The sequence below is a fragment of the Morus notabilis genome, unplaced genomic scaffold, assembly GCF_000414095.1.
Source record: "Morus notabilis unplaced genomic scaffold, ASM41409v2 Scaffold322, whole genome shotgun sequence".
Taxonomy (NCBI): Eukaryota; Viridiplantae; Streptophyta; class Magnoliopsida; order Rosales; family Moraceae; genus Morus; species Morus notabilis.
Window position 1 is genome coordinate 247,388 of NW_010359499.1, and position 20,497 is coordinate 267,884.

General features: G+C 32.4%; 1 protein-coding gene and 1 pseudogene across 1 annotated transcript; one reads left to right on the plus strand and one right to left on the minus strand.

Annotated features, from left to right (window-relative positions):
• Positions 1-956, minus strand: part of LOC21401853 — a 2,108-nt pseudogene extending 1,152 nt beyond the window's left edge.
• Positions 957-18,077: 17,121 nt separating this feature from the next.
• LOC21401854 (putative pentatricopeptide repeat-containing protein At1g56570) lies at positions 18,078-20,135 on the plus strand. Its single transcript, XM_024163340.1, has 2 exons — positions 18,078-18,686; positions 18,823-20,135. The coding sequence occupies exons 1-2, from the start codon at positions 18,078-18,080 to the stop codon at positions 20,032-20,034; spliced, it is 1,821 nt and encodes a 606-aa protein (XP_024019108.1). The 3' UTR covers positions 20,035-20,135.
• Positions 20,136-20,497: the final 362 nt, after the last annotated feature.

The following is a 20,497-nucleotide window of genomic DNA, read 5'->3' on the forward strand; positions in this document are numbered from 1 at the left end:
TCCTCATATGATGCTGGCTCTGATCCTGGAATGCCCTTTTCGTCGTCACCATCAACCATTTGGCTTACCCCAGGTGATGTTTCATCTTCACTATGACAGCTATTGACGTTGTTCTCACTCTCACTGGAGCTACTCAGACTCATTGAACTTGGAGCTTTTTTCTCGGTACCACTACCCTGAGCCCTTGAGCCCTGATGCTTTAACCGTTTTTCCCGTAATTAATTCAGCGCACTGTCCATTGCAGCTGTCCTATCAGCAGTTCTGGATGATGATCGCGCACCAAGTGCCGACGTTAAAGGTAACTTCTTTTTTCTGGATTGCTTGGACTTCACATCGTCTAACTTGAGCTTCAATTTCTCCTTTAAACTCTTTTCGTCCTTCTTAATCGCCCTGTCAGACAAAATCATCTCTCTTTCAAGTTCAATCATCTCCGCAAGCCTTTTCTTGTCATCCTCATCCCTGTAAAGGTCACTGTCAACATCAGAGTTAGCGCTGTCTTCTACACCAAAATTGTCTTCTCCATCACTGCCCTGATAATGTTCTCCTTCAGTAGCTTCATACCTTTTCTTCAAAGGAACTTGAGAAGCAGGCCTCTTGCTCATATAGTCATGATTGTCATCTGAATCTTTGTCTCCGGAATCATTTCCATCATCCAAGTGAGCACCCCCAGATTGCCTTCTGGAAGACGAAACTGAATGGCAGTTTCTTTTGGCTGCAGTCATTCTTCCTGCTGCCTCGAGAAGCAAGTTTTCCAAGTCTGTCATGCTGTTCTGTCTTCTTTTATGCTATGGCAACGTCGCATCGCCTAAATAACTCGCAATACATGGACCCACTAGTTCAACAACAAGAGAGAAGATGAATGCTTATAAGTTATATTTTACCACATCCAATAAGGGACCAAAACAAATTCTGATATAGTTGTGCACAATGCACGAACAACAATGGTATTCCATTTAGTGGACAACAATAAACATAAAAAAAAAAAAAAAAAAAAGCATTTAATGCATAAGAGCCTTCTGTGGTAAGTCAGGTCTAGAAATAGTGCGTTTCTAAAAAGTAAAAACTTGGGACCTGTTTAGTTCATTGATTCGAGTTTTTAATTTAAGTTGAGATGTAATTTTATATGAGAGCTTTTTACTGTAGCAAAAAAGTTAGATGTGACTGTTTTTGAGATATTTTTACTGTAACAAAACTCGAATTCTAAACTCAAATCGATAAAATGAACGGGGCCTTGATCTAAACTTCATATTACTGGATAATCATGTTAGACAGTATGAAAAGCTAATGTAATGTGATTAGAAATGCAAATTACCCATGTGATTTCTTTTTTTATTGCAAGTATTACAGAATTACCTAAACAGAAGGGGAAAAAAAAAAAGAAGAGAGAGAATTTTATGGTATGATGACAACAACACCCTACACAAACTGCCATAATTCCATCATATTTGCGTACTATTTAGTTTTGATATGATTTTGAATGATCAGAAACATGCAATAATAAAATCAATCACATACTACAGAAGCGACCAAAAAATTAAGGCTTAAACATTCTAGAGTGAAGAGGAAAAAAACATTTTTCATATTAATTAAGAAATTATTCGCTCAAGTAAAAATTATAATTTACTTGAGATAACATCTTGATAACAAGTAAAATTTCAAATTATAGTTGCTCAAGAACCCAAGTAAACAGTACTAAAAAATCATTGCTGAATGTTTTCAAAATAATAATTTGCTAAACATAAATGGGATGTTTGTTTTAAAGATTCATTCTTAATTTTAAATCATATTTTTTAATTCTCTACGATTTTTCTCTTATAAAAAATTTAAATTTTAAAAATCAAATTCATGAATTAAGGTTACTGAACATCCCAAACATCAACGTGTAAGCCAACAAACAAGCGCTAATAACCTTAGAGGATTGAAAATGAGCGGGAAACAAAGAAAAAGCAAAAAAGAGCCAGCTTGAATCTTAAAAATTACTGTTTGGCTGATGAGAAAGTTGAAAGGAACAACATTTCTCCTAAACGTTACCAAAAATTCAGGTAACTTGTCTGTAATATATCAAGTATGGCGCTCGTCCATTAGAACAAAAGCAAAAAACGTACAATAATGACAACAAATAGTAGAAAAACAAATAAATAAATGGCGAGTTACCCGATGTTTGGTAACCAAGAAAGTGAGAGAAAAAAACTAGGGTAAAAAAACAAACTTGTGTGAAGTTTACAAAAAAGAGAAGAGTATGGACACAAAAATGACTCTAGTGGCACGTCTTTAGTGGAGAATCCGTAAAATTACTCTTTTACCTTGAGAAAATTACGATGTTATGATTATCCTAACAAAATCACTTTTTTTTTTTTAGGGAAATAAAAATCACTTTAAAGTATGACTTGAAAACTCTCTTTTTTTTCTCCCACAGTTACAAAAACATTTTTAGTGAAATTTTTCCTTTTCGACTTTACCATTATAGGAAATTACAATTGGTACTTGTAATTTTTTTGTATTAGCATATTTGTATTGTTGTGGCATGTGATTTAGTAATTTTGGGAAATGTATTTCAAAATATGAAAAGGTAATACAAACTGTTAGGTATCGATTTGAGTTTTTTAATATTTTATAAAACAATATAAATAATGCAGAAATGTAAAATGAAATAACACGAGAGAATTAGTATCGTAGTTTAGTCACAACCTACTCTGTGGGGCCATACCTAGATGATGAATAATCTACTAAGAATTCTTTTACAATTTAATTGGACTTAATCTACCTGAGACTCCCTCTCTAAAAAGACACCTATGAACTTGTAATTTTTCAATGGACTTGAACAGCGAGATCCTCTCGTCTTTTTAATATTAGAATCTCTCCAACTAAGTTTTTCTCCTGAAAAACACTCAAATCATTTCCTTGAATACAAGTGCATAAACTTATCTCACAACCCAAAAAAACTAATCAAAAGGAGTACAGAGACTCTTTGAATAAATAAGTAAAATGTGAACAGCTTGACAACCTCTTCAATTAATTCACTGAACTAAATCTGTTACAGATATTTGTTGTAACAATAACTGCAACATAGCTGTCAGAGTCAGCTCTCCCAAAACCAGTTCGTGAAGCAATCTTCTTAAATCCTAAAATCTTTTCGAAATTGATATACGAATCTGGACACACTCCTAAGAGATAAATAAAGATCATTCAGCTACAGAAACTCAATCAAATATCAATCAAATCACTAATTATCAATTTATCATCTTTGGATCAATAGTTGACTTTCAAAAATAGAAACTATATTCAGTTTCTAGATATGCAATAACTTTTCAAAATGAACTATCCAGCTGCCAATTTATTCTCAATCAAAATCAACTAGTCAATCATTTTTAAAATAATATCAATCATAAAATGATCCGAATCAAAATAGAATTTGAGAAACAAATCCCAACCCAAACAATAATCCATACATAGGGTTCTTACTACAAGAAACACGGCACAAACACGCTCAAAAACGCCTAATGGCCAATGAAGATCTCATTCCTACCTCAGAATTGATCCAACGACCCTCTTCCTCTATTAGGGGCATGAACCCTACCCTAAACTCAGCATCTAACCATAAGTTTATAAACAAAATTTGGTGGCTAGAGACCCCATGATGCAATGAGCCTCTAGCTAAGAATGTTTTTGTATTCCTCTCAGCCATTCTTCTTTTTAGTTAGGGTCGGCCGTGTTCTATTTATTTTGATATATCTAATTTAGTACCTTATATGTCAAAAAAATATTAATACCTTATAATTTAAGAAATATATTATTGAGTATGCCTTTTTTTTTTTTAAGATAAAAAATAAGGAACATTAGAGAAATAGCAGATTTTGAATAGATAATTAAAATTGATAGCAGAATTAAAGATAAGGTTTAGTAAATAGCAGAAATATATAAATCAAATATTTTTTACATACACCATAATACCCGAAACACCCTTAATAATGTAACTAATATCCTAATTTCAGACTTCCCTCTTTCCCCTCAATCTCTCGCCCTCTCTCTTTCTCACTCTCTCTCCATCCTATTGGAGCTTGGGGAGAGAGATGAGAAAAAAAAGTGAGAGAAAAATTACATTTTATAAGTTATTGGATTTCCATCTTAAAAGATTAACATGTTTAAGTAGGGCGACACAATATTCTTATATGATTGTGGTTATGTCTATATTTAGTATTTTATCCTTAATACATCCTGTTGACGGTAAAAATTAATCAACAGATTAATAACAAGTTTTTGTGATTTGTGCACGGATTAAATGAACTCTAAACGCAAATAAGAAGAAAAGAAACAAAATCAACACAGAAGATTTATAGTGGTTCACTCTAATATAGAGCAACGTCCACTGAGAGTTTTTCCCATTCTTCATGCATATATACATTATGTTGTTTCTGTCAATTATCAATTATCTAATCAAATCCCGTGATATCTTCACCATACTCCAGAACAGTAGTCTCTGATCACTAAGATTTTATCCAGTCTGCTTGAATTTTTCCACCGGCTTCACCACCTACTATGCATGCATTTAATGCACGTCAAATCTTGGTACAGTTGTATTGCAGTCTGGATGTGGGTGGGTTCGTCGCCTTCGGCTCTTTGGAAGCACTCTTCGTTCATGACCAGTGAAGCATTCGTCTCCGACCCCTTCAGCGGGGTTGCTTGACTGTTAAGGATCGACGCTCATCAAGTGCGCTCTACCGTTATTCTGTATCTTTATGTTTTGATTATTTATGCTTTACTCACGTCACGTGACGCTCATTTATTGTCTCATGGGGAGCTTAAGGATTTACCCCATAACACATCCCTCTCACAGTCTCCCTCGTGTGCTCTCTCTCTCCTCCATCGGCGGGCTCCATTCATTACTGGTAATGTGGCCCAGATGCCGACACCACTCTTCTAGGAGTTGATTTGACGTTGTGGTTCCTCATTTGGCAGCGACGGGAAAGCCTACAACCTAGGCGGCAAAGGGAGGTACAGACCAAGAACAGATATATCTGGGTATTTTTGAAATTTCATTATTTATTTTAAAAAATATGATAAGGTATTGTTATTAGCTACAATTAATTTCTAATTAACTGACGTTTACTGCAATTTTTGTTTTGCTCTTTGTACGGAGATTAGGAGAAATAGGCATGATTAAAAGGGAAATAAAAATAAATAAGTCAAGCTTTATAATTATAAATCTAATGGGTGTAAATATGATTTACATTAAATTAACATTATAAAAATACCCCTTATTAAAAAAGAAAATAAAATCTTAAAATTTACTCTGACTCTCTCTCTACTCTCTTTGTCCTCGCTCTTCTCCATCTCTCTCTTTTAGCATTTAGAAATCTCGTGCCACATATATTATAAATTGATAATTCATCAACATAACATAAAATGTTTTTTTTTTTGGGTAAATCCTGGATTAATCCTGTAAATTCAGGATTTATAAATAAACACAATATGTACTTTAATGGTAAATCTTAGATTTACAGTGCCAGGAAAGTACATATTGTGTTTATTTATGTAAATCTAGGATTTATAAAGGAACATAATTTGTGATTTGATGATAAATCGTGGATTTAACACATGATAAATCTTAAATTAACAAGCAGAACTAAAAACTATTTATCTCATATTAGTAAAGTTAATATAATCTAGTAACAGTACATGGATTTACGGATAATAATATGTATTTTGATGGTAAATCTTAGATTTACCGTATAATCTTAGAATTTATGAAAGAGTAAAAATCGTGTTTTGATAGTAAATCCTAAATTTACACTGTAAATTCAGGATTTTTGAAAAAATACAATTTGTGTTGTTATGTTAAATCTTAAATTTACACGGTAAATCTTAGATTTACGAGTTGAAATAATAAATGTTTATCTTATATTAGTGAAGATAATATAATCTAGTAACAGTAAATCTTGATTTTACCCTTTAAATCTAGGATTTAGAAATGAACACAATATATATTCTGATAGTAAATCTTAGATTTAACACACCTTTAAATTTGTAATTTGTGATCTCCAGCGACGACAATTGAAAGAAAGAAAGACTGACGAAGAGAGAGAGAAGAGCAGACTCATAAACGAAAGATAGAGAGAGAAGAGAGAAAAAAAAGATCGAGAAGAAAGAGAAAAAAAGAAAAAAAAATGGTCAAATTAAAAAATTAAAAATTAAAAACATGAAACGACCTATTAATTTTTACATATATTGGTAAATTGGTTACTACTGAAATAAGTTTTAAATCTAGGTCTATATTTACAATTTTTTCTACCTATTTCAATTTTAAATTAAGTTAATGGGTTTTCTCTTCAAACTGACCACCAACACTCCTGTTGAATTGCAGAATCTAGCTTATAAAAAAAAAAAAAAAGCATAATCTAATTAGTTATATTTTCATAGACCTCTCATATTTGCATTTTTTTTGTACGATGTTGTTGTGAATTTGGTCTTTAAAAATATGCAATACAAGTACAAATCTCTTACCACATAAATTTACAAGAATTTCACATATTGTTAATAACTTGTATTCCAATAAAACAATAAGTTGGCATTCTTGGGAGGCATATAAAATTTTCACTAAAAGAATTGTGTATGTACCTCGTTCACTATTATAGATTTTTTTTTTTTAATGAGTCTTAGCACTCAGCTAAACAACTATTACTTTACTTTTTTTTTAAGACTTTAGATTGAAAATTCCCTAACTATTTTAAATTAAATCGTGTGAGTGATAACCGAATTATAACATTACGTATGAAGATATATATATTTTTTTCTGAAACGACATTACATCAGATTTAACAGCTAACCCTTCAAAAAAAAAAAAAAAAAATTTAGCAATGTATCCAAAATACATCGGTACCCCTTTTTTTTAAAAAAAAAAAAAATAGTGGTAACTGAATTATAGGGTTTTTGTAGTACATGATTAATTTACATATATATTCACATATAGATATATACAGTACTGTAGTTGTAAATATATATACAACTATATTTATATATAGATATAGATATATATATATACAATATTTTTGTTTAAACCTTTTTATGATGAAACATTGCTGTTGTTTTGCTTCTTTCTCCTATTTTTTTTAACTGCAAGATACAAATTTTAGAAAACAGAAAATCAAAGACAAAAAATGCAGAAAAATGATAATAAAGACAAACGATTAGGAAGAACAAAATCTATCAGATAAAAAAGTGTACAAATTGACCGAATAAGAAGAACAAAATGGATGTAATGAAAGCATGAGAGAAAAAGAAAAGATCAACGTTTCGATCAAAATGATCAAAAAGGCTTAACTGCAAAACAAATTTGGAAATAAAAAACTGAGGACGGAAGCTTATAATTATATTGTAGAGCAAGAAAAGAATCAAAGGTCCCGGCATAGGATAGAAAGAAGAAAAAGAGCAAAAAAAAAAAAAAAAAGTAATAAAAAAGAAAAAGTCATAAATTCAATTTTTGGAAGCAAACTAAATATAGAAATATCAAAAGTCCAAAATAAATAAAAACTGCAGATAAATAAAAATTGAATAACATAAAAGAAATGCTAGTGTATGAATGAGTAAATTTTATAGAATAGTAAAAATTAAAACATCAAAGAAGCAGCAAAGGTTAGCATTTCATTTTCATCAAAATGATCAAGAAGGCTCAACTGCAAAACAAATTGAGAAATAAAAAACTCAAGACAAAAGCTTACAATCCTATTGTAGAGTAAGAAAAGAGTCAAAAGTCCGGGTACAGGAGACAGAGAAGAAAGGGGGCAAAAAAGAAAAAAATGAAAGAAAAAGTTAGAAATTCAAATTGAAGGAACAACCAAAATAGAGAAATACGAAAAGTCCAAAATAAGTGAAAATCGAATGACATAAAAGAAAAACTAGTATATGAATAAGTAAATGTTAAATAGAATAGTAAAAGCTAAGACAACAACAATAGAAATAGAAAGACAAAGCTAATCTATGTATAAATAAGTTTTCAATCAAATACTAATACCAAAAGACCAAAAGGACCAGAATAAATGTGAAAAAAAAGAAGAGAGGGAGAAACAGACCGGCAAAAAAATTTTATAAAGAAGAATGAGCAAAGGCAAAATCAAAATAAGGAAGATACATTCACAAAAATTTTTGGACAACTTATATAAAACTTAGGATGTCAAGATTGATCAAAATCATCCTTGCCACAGCAAATACAGAACAAAAGTAAAACATGTCTACCGAAAAAAAGGTAAAATTCATCTGTAAAAAAAGAGAAGTGTGTGTATATATATATATAAGTTTTGAACGAAATATTCATCCAGAAGAAGGTAAAAGGGTCAAAGTAACTAATAAAAAAGAAGAGAAATATGGCCAATAAATTTTAATAAAAGTAGTTAAAAATAAGTATATGAAACAAAGACACACACAATATATATCACTGAAAAACAAATAAATAGGGACTTAATGCATGAGCAAAATTTAGTAATCAACAAGGGAAAAAAAAAAGGTGGAAAGAAAAGAGGTAGTTTACTAACACTTATTAACAACTAAACAAAATTTTTCTGAGCAACATATTGTGACGACTCTTAACCTTCGGTCATCATTTCTATGTTCATACTTAACATTACTCATCTTCTACTACTTTCTAATTATAATCTCTTAAAAATTCAGGCTATTTTTTTCAACAGTAGTAAATTTGATTCTAATACTCTTAGCGAAATAAATCTTCGTTCAGTGATTTTTATAAAATTCGAACATCAAAAGTTACTATCTCGAAAACATTTTCAATTTTTCTTTTAAAACTTTGATATTGTCCTCCTTATTCGTGGACATGTATTTAACTTGTCATTTGCATATCATTATCATTCATACGTCTTAATGCTGTAGCATTTTTGCTATGCATTCCGTTAATGCTATAGCATTTAGATACATTAATCATACCTTGTGACTTGAGGTTGCTATGCGTAGTCTCACTGTCTCGTAAAGTCAACTTTGGTTACATAACGCATCTATATTCATAAAATATTATTTACTTTATACACATAAAACTCAGTAGCATTTTCAAAACACGTGATGCATTCACTACCCACTTATCCACACTTCGCTGCTACATCCTCTCTGCATGACCAGCAACAAGTTTCAGGGAGTCGGTGCCTTACCCGAGCTTCCTACATCACAAACAAACTTAATGAGCTTTCGCTCAGCAAAATCCATCAAAGAATGAAAACGACACATGACCGTCAAAAAAGCTATGCTGATAAGCGCAAAAGACCCTTGGAGTTTAGTGAAGGAGATTCAGTTTTCTTAAAGATCGCACCCACGAAAGGTGATGCGTTTTGGCAAGAAAGGTGTTCTGCGTTTTGGCAAGAAAGGCAAATTGAACCCAGGGTATATAAGACCTTAGGGAAAGTAGCCTATCGATTAGCCTTACTGTCAGAATTAGCTGCGGTACATGATGTATTCCACATCTCGATGTTAAAAAATTTTATTATAGAACATGAACCGATTCATATTCAAGAAGACATGACTTATGAGGAACAACCAGTGTAGATTCTTACACAAGAAGAGAAGCGTCTTCAGAATCGAAGTATTCCACTTATAAAAATATTGTGGAGGAATCAAAAAGTTGAAGAAGCAACATGGGAACGTGAAGATGAAATGAGAAAGAAGTACCCCCATTTGCTCTGATTTTTTAGGACGAAAATTTTTAAGGAGGGGTGATTGTCATGATCGAGAATTTATCAAAATTATTGTATGAGATAAAATTTCTTAAAATCCTTTGTATTATCAATATGAATACTTTTATGACAAGTACTTGTTGATAATAGTACTAAATAGCAAGTTATAAGTTAAAAATTAAAAATTAAAAATTTCTGAACTACGATATAGTTACGGATTTTTAAACTATGTTCAAGAAAGAAGTATAAAACGTTATATTAAACTCACAAGTGGGTAAACACGTGAATATTAAGGTTAAGAAATGGAAAAGAGTCGAAAGACATCAATTTTAGGGTTTTAGAAACAATCGAAACGAAAAATGGACAAAAAATGGGTTCGGAAGGCCGAATCGCGTAAATTGAAGTTTCGACTGATTTAAGTGGACCGAGTCAAAATTTGTTGACCAAGAGTCGACCAAAATGTCAGCCTCAAAAAGTTAGTCAAGAATGATCAAAGTTGACTAAGTTGACCAACTGTCTGAAAGACACGGATAAAACGCGCACTGAATAAGAAATTAAGCAAAACCAAAATAGGATAATTATTAATTCAATTAAGGGTTGAGATTAAAAGTGATAAAAGAATGGAAAATGAGATTTTGACACATGGAAAGTGAGAGGAAGGAGGTTGCCAGCCAAAGCTTAATGGAGAAGGAAAAAAATTTGACTTTTCTTGCAAAAGAGTCATTGGAAAAGTCAAAATTTATATTTTTTGGTCCCTACTTTTGGATGGTCAGTTTATTAAGGGAAAAACATAAGGCAATGGTCATTTTTCATGCACAAGATCAGAGAGTGATCAGCCAAGCGAGAAAGAAAGAAAAAAATTCACCAAAGTGAGGAAAAAATGTGATTTAAGCAAAAATCGATGGAATTACCGAGGAATAGCGTCACTGAAGTTTGTTATTCATTCCCTAAAGTGAGATTTCAAGTTTTTTCTCTTATTTCCTCTTCTTTAGCTGTCGTGGAAGTACAGGGAGAGCATGAAACATCAAGATTTAGTACAGACTATCCACATACGAAACCAAATAACTAACATGCATTCTACAGATTATCATCGTAATAAATACATAGGGGAAAAAAGTGAAGATTTACTTACAAGACATATGAAATCAGCATGAGCAGACTGGATCGATCCGGAGAAAGGCAAAAAAATGAAGACAGATTAGCATCTTAGAGAATCAAACAACCAATATAGATGATACAAATCATCAGTATAATAAATGTGAAAAGAATAAAATCAAGATTCGGACTGAACATTCAAAATCAACCTCAACACAAAAGAACAATCGAGAAAACAACTCTCTTTTTAGCAAAAGAAGAAAAAAGAAATCGACTAAAATAACAAATAAAGAAACGAAGAAACTTTTTCCAACAAAAAAATCTATCCCTCGATCTCACATATAAGAATAACCACCGACTACAGAGGAAGGAAAAAAACACACACACACAAAATACCAAAAGCGGTAACAAAATCAAATAAAAGCGCTGTTTTTCCCTTTTTTAAGGGAAAAATATTAAGCATAAATCAAAAGAAGAAGAAGAAGAAAAAAAAAACCAAAAATGAAAGGGAAAACCAAAAAAAGAAGTAAATCAAAATAACCAAAGAATAAAGAGAAAAAAAGGTAATAAAACAGTAGCATCTGCACCAGAATCAAACGGAAAAGGCAAAAAAAAAAAAATTCTAACACCAACCGAAGGATAAAAAATTCTCAATCCATCCGACAAAAAAATAAATAAAAATTAGGGATGTAATGGCCAACAAAATGAGCAAAGCAAGAACGAAAATAAGAACCACCAAAGAGAAATAAAGATGAGCATTGTAATGGCGAAGAAAAAGCGGTGAAAAAATCGCAGCTATTGAGGAAAATAAGCAACACAAAATGAACCAAGCGGCAGAGAGACAAAATGATTTTGTTTTTTGTATAAAACTGAAAATGAAAACGCTTTTAATCTCAGACATAAATTGTTTCTAAAATTGTGTTTGGTAGTTTTATTAAGAGATTGTTTTCAGTTTAAAAAAAAAATAAAACTCTATTTAGTTATATAATTTTCACCCACCTGCCCAAACAAGAGGCATCTGCCCAAAAGAAACAAAAAATGAAAAACAACTTCAAATCGTTTTTATTTTGTAAGTGATTTTACACTAAACTAAAAAATAAAATTGTTTTCAATTTTCTTCCTTTTTTTCCTCCAAACACATTTTCCCCTCAAATCTCATTTTTTTGTCTTGAAAAATGTGAAAAACAGAAACGAAATTGGTTCCAAACACACTAAATGGGGGCCATCGGAGGAGAATAGAAAGTAGGGCTCCAATACCGAACAAAATGGCGAAAAAGCCCACTCAACAACCAACAAAATGAAGAAAGGAAATAGGGCAAAAAAGAGAATTCACTGTTCATTTACTGTACAATGAACAGTGAGTCCCACCCTTACTTTAGATATATACTAGTTTTTTCAGAAAAGATTGTTGTATTAAAACGAAAGTCGGGAGTTTTTACATTACAGTATTAATTTATATATATATACATATACATCTAATACGTTTTATTAGCTGATTTATAATTCACTATTGTGGTTGCCTATTAGTTTTTCATAAAATGAAAAACACCAATGGTAATAACACAGTAGCACAAAAAATGATAAAGTGTGACTATTGTAGCTGCTATTCTTGGTTTTTCAGAAAATGAAAAACATCAATGGTAACAACACAATAGCACAAAAAATGATAAAAAAGTCAACTGAACTGCAACGGGTTGTTCACAGAAAAAGAAATAACAAAAGGAGCAAAGAGCAAATCCAGTAAAACATCGTACTAACTATAATAACCCAGCACATTTTTTTATCCAAATAAAAATGAAAAGGATCAGAATATGCGGGGAAAAGAAAGAAGATATAGCATAAAATTTTTGTGGAAAATAGTAGGCTAGGTCAAAATCTAAATAGGATAGATTTATTTACAACAATTTTAGGACAGTTTATATAAAACTTCATATATTAAGTTTCTTGTTAATCATCATTGCCACAAAAAGTTTATACATGACTAATAAGCGAATGAGCCAAATGTCAAAAACTTTAGCAATATATGCTTATAGAATAATAGGATTTAAAAGAAAAAAAATTAAAAAAGAAACAAACACAAATTAATGGTTTTTATTAAGAAGAATAATAAATGATAACATAGACACATTAATATCATGAGGAAAAAACATTACATTAAGAATCAACAATGGATATTAAACTGTTATAGGCAAATGCTATCTTTAATACCTGAACACAATAAACCCTGTTTTAAAAAAGAAACAGCATGCACTCAAACGTCAGTAGGGACTAAATATATGCCCACGCAAGTAATCTGTATGCACTAAATAACAGTATATCAAAACTAGTAACAATTAGTAAAATTAATAATCCAGTAATAATAGTCAATTCGTTTTAGATGAAAGAATAAAAATTGGAGAAAAAACAATAAAAACAAGAGAGAGAACGAGAAAAGAACTGGAAAAAAAGTAGAAAATAAAGCAATTGGAGAAACAGTAAGGACCAGAATTGCTAAAACTGTCAAAGCAGCATATAAAACACAAAAAATCAGGAAGATCGAACAGAAAAAGAAATGAGGAAGAGCAAATCCAGTAAAACAATGTAGTAACTGCAAGCAACATGCGGCAAAAAAAACTGTAAAGCCACTGACAGGAAAGGAAACAACGTGAGGAAAAATAGCGATGCAAACAATTATATAGATATATTCATATATATTTCCAGAATCCAATAAGGGAAAAAGAAGATTAATATAGGTATAATAAATAAACTTTCAATGAAAGTATAATTGAAACAAATCAAAAGGATCAAAATACACACAAAGCAAAAAAGAGATAATGTTGAATAATATTATTAAATATGTAGATAATGTTGTACAATGAACAATAATCCACGCCTCTCCTTTAGTATATAGTAATAATTTAGAGTAAACAAAGTAATAAGTAGTTACAGGATGATGATAATATTATTAAATATGTAGATAAAATATTCAAACATAAAAAATTAGGTTTAGGTATTTTTCTTTTATTGTTAACAACATATATCACAGATAACTAAAATATGACTAAACAATGTTTTTAGCTCCCAACTAAATTATTAAAGGATTTATACAAACTACCAAAGGACGAAAACCGTGATGAAATGGCGAAAACAGAAAAAGGAGAGAAAAGAAAACAGATAGATAAAGTGAGACATAACTAAAAAAAACAAACTAAAGAATATAACAGGAAAATTAGATCAATTTTTAGATCTAGAAAGAGTAAGAAATAGAGAAGAAATCAGAGAGGAAAAAGAAGAATAGAAGGAAGACAATATGAGAGAAGAAGAAAACTTGGAAACGTTAGGCCCCTGAATATCACAATACGAAATTGAGAGGCAAAAAGGCTGGGCCCCCACAGGAAAAATGTGGAAAAAACTTGGATAAGAACAACATAATAGCATAAATCCCAGAAAATCCAGACAACATCAAAAACCGCCAAATCAGTAGTAAAAGTTGCCCATGGCCAATACATGACATTAGTTAAAGAAAAACACATCATCATCACCAAAGAGCAATAAAATTCTAAGAAAAAGATAAACTTTTCTCAGGACAGGAGATATGTATAGAAAATGAGGTTTAACATGACTCAACAATGTCATTGGCTGCCAAGTAAACTATCGAACGCTTTATACAAAATACCAGAGACCAAAGACTGTAATGAAATGGCGAAAACATATAAAAGTCAAAAAAGAAACCAGATAAGTAAAGTGAGGCACATGCAAAGAAATTAGCCAAGGAATAAAACAGGAAAACTGTATCAGTTCTTAATTTAGAAAGAATAAGAAATCAGAGAGGAAAAAGAAGAGCAGAAGGATGAGAAAATGAGAGAGGAAGAAAACTTTGATATGTTAAGCCCCTGACTATCACTGTGAGAGATTGAAAAACAAAAACATAGATCACCATAAAAAGAACACGAAGAAAAAGTTGGAGAAGAACATAATAGCATAAATTCTAAATAATTCGGACAACATCAAAAGGTGCTAAATCATGACTAACAGTTGCCTAATACATGACAAGAACTAAAGAAAAATACATCATCATCATCAGAGAATAATAAAAGCCTAAGAAAAAATAAACTGTTCACCAGAGCAGTAGATATACATATAAAATAAGGTTCATGTATTTTTCTTCCATCGCTAACAAAATATATCATAAGTAACTAAAAAATAACTCAGCAATGTCCTTGGTTGCCAACTAAATTATTGAAGGATTTATGCAAAGTACCAAAAAACAGAAACATTAGTCAAATAAAGAAAATGCTGAAACAACAAATGTCTCGGAGAAGGGGGAAGAAAAAAATGGAGAAAAACAACACCGACAAAGGAAACAAAAGACCGAAAGAGAAAAAGCAAAAACCAGAAGCCAAAGCAACAGATGTCTCGTAGAAGAGAGAAGGAAAAAAACAAAATGGCCAGGTGAAGTCCACAACGCACGGGTAGGAGAGGAGGAAAAAACAAAAAGAAAAATCTTCAGGGGCTAGAAGGAAAAAAAATAAAATCATGAAAATGTTGGAGAAGAAAAAGACAGTAGCATAAATGGACAACATCAAAAACAGCTAAATCATTATTAAGAGTTACCTGATTCACGGTAACAATAAAAGAAAAACACATTATCATCATCAAGGAACTACAAAACTCTAAGAAAAAACAAATAGGTCACTAAACTGGAGAACAAATAATATAAAGATTAGTATGTTATTATATCAGAAACTTAAAATCAAATTAAAATAAAGGCTTCTATTAATGAAACGAAGTATGGTATTCATATAAGAAAAAATATCATATAAATAGCGATAAACAATTTGAAACTAATCATAACGATATAAAACGAAAAACAACCAAACATAAAAACATGTACAAATTAAGAAATAAATATCTCAATTGAAAAAGAACAGTGGACAGAGTAGACAGAGCAGAAAAACTAAAACGCCAAAACAGAGAGAAGCAAATGGTATAACTGAATATTCAAAATAGTAAAGATACAAATAGAAGTCTAATATCAGTAAAATCTGTAAAGACCAGAAAACAGAGATGAGAGAACAACGAAAATTATTATAGTCGGAGAACGAAAAGAGAAAGAGGATGAGAGTTTTAAAAAATACAATAAAACACATTATTTATACACAGAGAAAACAAATTTCTGCTCATTATCAGATAATAACGACTCAAAACAAACCTGAACCGGTATAATGATTCGGTAACAATTGGTGTCACGCAGCATGAAAACTACGGGAAAACAAAACCAATAATCAACATACAGTAAAAAATAAGATACATATTATAGAGAATCACATCAGAAGAAAAACACGTGTCGAAAGAAAAAATAAACACGATAGTATAGTAAAAACCATATCAGAAGAAATTGCCCAGAAGATAAAAGAAGAACATTCTACGAACGATACCAAAAAATCCCCACAAATTGAATAAAAAAAAAGGTAACCCACGAAAGGAAAAAATGCAAATGCATAAATATAATTTTTTCTTCACATCTCCAACATAAAATTCCTAAATGCAGAAATAAGGAAAAAAAGAATATGAGCAAAAATTATGTACCTTATGATCATAAAAACCTTAAAGAAAAAAAAAGGCTGATGCACTTACACAACCAAAACCCAAACAAACCGCAGAAATCCCTGTAAAATAAAAAAATAATAATATAATGAGACCCTAAATCACAACTGTAATGAGAAGAAAAAGAGCAAAACCCCTGTTAAAAAAAATATTGTAGGACGAACCCTAAAATACAATTGCAAGAAGAAGAAAAACATAGAAACAGAGAAAAAAATTCAAGCATGGAGAAAGACAAAACCGAGAAAAGAAGCATAAGACCCAGAGGAAAAGAAAAGAGCAGAAACCACCGCAAGAAGAGATAAGAAAAAAGAGAAAAAGCAAAATCTAGAAGTCAGTATCGGAGAGAGAGAATGAAAAAAATGGGAAAACAATTTTCAAGCATGGAGAAAGAAAAAACTGAGAAAAGAAGCATAAGACCCATAGGAAAAGAAAAAGAGCAGAAGCCACAGCGAAAAGAGAAAAAGCAAAACTCAAAAGCCAAAGCAACAGATGTCTCGGAGAAGAGAGAAGGAAAAAAATAGGGTTCGTTTGGTTAGAGGATTCAAATCATGTGATTCAAATTATTTTTAATTTATATGTATTTTTTATGAGAAAAAATATTGTAACGAATCACGAATCATGAAACGAATCCCTCTATCAAACGCCCCTTAAGTGACCACGTGGAATCCACAACGCACGGGGAGAAGAGAAGAAAAAGCACAAAACAACGGAAGAAAAGAAAAGAAAAGGAAAAAATTTTAAAATTGGACCCACACCGATGAAAGGACACACCAAGTATTAAAATAAGTGAGACTAATGCTATGTTTGGTAGGAAAGAAAGAAAATAAGATAGAAAGAAAATATATAAGTGATGGAAAATAGTAATGATGGAAAGGAAATTAATTTTTTTTTATGTTGTTTGGTATGAGAAAATGGAAAAAAAAAATGAGCTTACCTTCACTTGTTTGGTATTAGAAGTTAAATTGAGAGGAAAGAAAAAATCTTACTCGTAAATTACTTTTATACCCTTAAATTTTTTACTTGGATGTTGATAGAGAAAATAGTAGTTTAGTAACTTTGCTCACTTTAATGAGTTATCCCCATTTTTCATCTCATATTCTGCCTACTTGTGAAAAGAAAAAAAATAGTGAGGCCCACATGTATTATTTTCCACTCAATTTTCTCTTCTTTTCTCTTTTTTTTTCCTACCAAATAACCTACATTTTCATTTTTCCTCCCAAAATCCCTCCACATTCTTCCTTCCTTCCACTTTTCTTTCCTACCAAACATACTCTAAAGTAATCCAAGGACAAAAGGATCTAAAAACCCTTCACCATAAACGGAAGAGAGGAAAGAAAAAAGGCAAAACCGTCTTCACACTATACAAACTACAGTCAACTAAGTCTATGTAAACAGTAAACCCCTCATTCTCTTTAGTATATTTATAATATAATAATATGAATATATATATTTTTTTCAAACGACATTACATATGATTTAACAGCTAACCCTTAAAAAAAATAAAAAGAAATTTAGCAATGTCTCCAAAATACTCTTGCCACGCCCAGACCATGCTATTCTCCGAAGAGAAACGACATAAATATAGTGGACTGGCTGCTAAACAACCGAGTCCTGGTAAACAAAAACGACCCATATCACAAACTTAAGGCTTTTTTTTTTGTTGTCGTTCAATGTACTCTTATAATCCATATGAGATTCGAGTAGAGCCTATGATCATGCAATATTGAAATGAGAACTAAAAGACTATTATCCACATCTCATTTCCATTCAATCCCACACATGATTCGAAACTCCCTCCAAAACCGCATCACCCAATCAAACCCACCTTTCTTACCAAAAGCACCCTCCGTCTTAGCCACGAATTTAATCAAGTCCTACTTAGAAAAGGGCCTTGTCAAAGAAGCACGTTCAGTGTTCGACGAAATGCCTCACAAAGACGTCGTTGCGTGGACCGCAATGGTCGAAGGCTACACATCTTGCAATGATCACGGCCACGCCTGGCTGCTGTTTTGCGCCATGGTGAGGAGTGAAGTTGGGCCCAATGCTTTTACTTTCTCAAGTGTTCTCAAAGCCTGCAGGGGCATGAAGGCTCTTTTGTGCGGGGCGTCGGTTCACGGGTCGGTTGTTAAGCGTGGTGTGACTGTGGAGGGCAGTGTTTACGTGGAAAATGCGCTCATGGACATGTATGCTACTTGCTGCGCTAGCATGGACGATGCCTGCAGGGTCTTTCGAGATATGTTCGTTAAGAATGCTGTGTCCTGGACTACTTTGATCACCGGTTTTACTCATCGAGGGGATGGTTATATGGGGCTTCGAGTTTTCCAACAAATGATGCGGGCAAGTGGATGAAACCATCTTGAACTCTCTTATAATGTTTTGACTGTTTTATTTATACACAAGGATATTGTTATATTTTTAATGTGTACATAGTTTCTTCAATGTAAATAAATTTCTTGAATGTGTTGACTAGCAGGAGGATGCAGAACTGAACCCGTTTAGCTTTTCGATTGCAGTTAGAGCTTGCGCTTCAATCAGCTCGCGTACTTTCGGGAGGCAAATACATGCAGCTGTGATCAAATGCGGTTTTGAGTCCAATCTTGTGGTGATGAATGCGGTGCTGGACATGTATTGCAGGTATGCTTGTTTGTCAGAGGCTAATCAATGCTTCCTTGAAATGACTGAAAAGAATTTGATTACTTGGAATACCTTGATTGCTGGATATCAAAGAATGGATTCAAGTGAATGTTTACACCTGTTTTCGCAAATGGAGTCACAAGGCTTCAGACCAAATTGCTTCACATTTAGTAATGTAACAGCTGGCTGTGCTAACTTAGCACTTCTTGCCTGCGGACAGCAGGTTCATGGTGGGATTTTTCGGAGGGGTTTCAATCAGAATCTGGAAGTGGCCAATGCCCTTATTGACATGTATGCAAAATGCGGAAACATAGCCGACTCGCACAAAGTTTTCAATGAAATGTCTGATAAGAATTTGGTCTCATGGACTTCCATGATGATCGGATATGGAGCCCATGGATTTGGAAAAGAAGCCGTTGAGTTGTTTGATGAGATGGTAAGATTGGGCATTAGGCCCGATCAAATTGTGTTCATGGCAGTTTTGAGTGCCTGTAGTCATGCTGGCCTTGTTGATGAAGGCTTGAAGTATTTCCAATCTATGATGAGTACCTATAATGTTAGTCCTGACCAAGAAATTTATGGATGTGTAGTAGATTTGCTTGGTCGTGCTGGGCGAGTAGAGGAGGCTTGTGAATTGATAGAAAATATGCCATTTAGGCCTACTGAGTCTGTTTGGGGTGCACTTCTTGGAGCTTGTAAAGCACACAAACTTCCGCATTTAGGCAAATTGGCTGCTCTGAAGGTATTGGATTTGAGGCCGAATACTGTGGAGGCTTACGTGATGCTGTCTAATATTTACGCGGCTGAAGGTAAATGGGGGGAATTTGCGAAAATGAGGAAGTTGATTAAAGGTATGGGGAACAAGAAAGAGGTTGGGAGGAGTTGGATCGAGGTAAGAAATCAGGTTTATAGTTTTGTTGTTGGAGATAAGAAAGGTTCCCATACAAAGTGGGTGTATGCGGTCTCGGAATTGCTTATTTTGCATATGAAAGAAGTAAAGTATGTACACAATTTAGATTGCTTGATATATGACTTAGAAGCTGGAACTTGAATGATGTGGAAGAGATGAAAAACTGTCTTATAAGAAATGCGGGAGTTTTGAAACACACTTGTTCTAGCCTACATTTTGCGAAATGCAACACTGTGAAGATGGACAGCTAGGAAGAAAAGAGTCTTGTTGAACTCTTTTCTTTTTTTTTTTTTGCTGATAAATTCAATTTTTGTTTTATTTAAAGCTTACTTGGGAGAGAGAAAAAAAAGTGGGGGGTCGGTGGGGTTGGGGGAGGAAAGCTGAGGTGAAAGAAGTCATCTTTCTTGACAAGGGGCTTGTTGTTGTTACATATGAAGCCAATAGAAAGAACAAGCAAGAAGAAATTGAAGGCTAGAAAAATTCAGAACATTACCAGAGTTTTATTCGTATATTTTCAAAGTTCACTCTGAATGTATAATATCCGTAAAATCTGACAATTTTTTGGCCAAGTGATAATAAAAAGTACTTGGCTTTCAACAGGTCC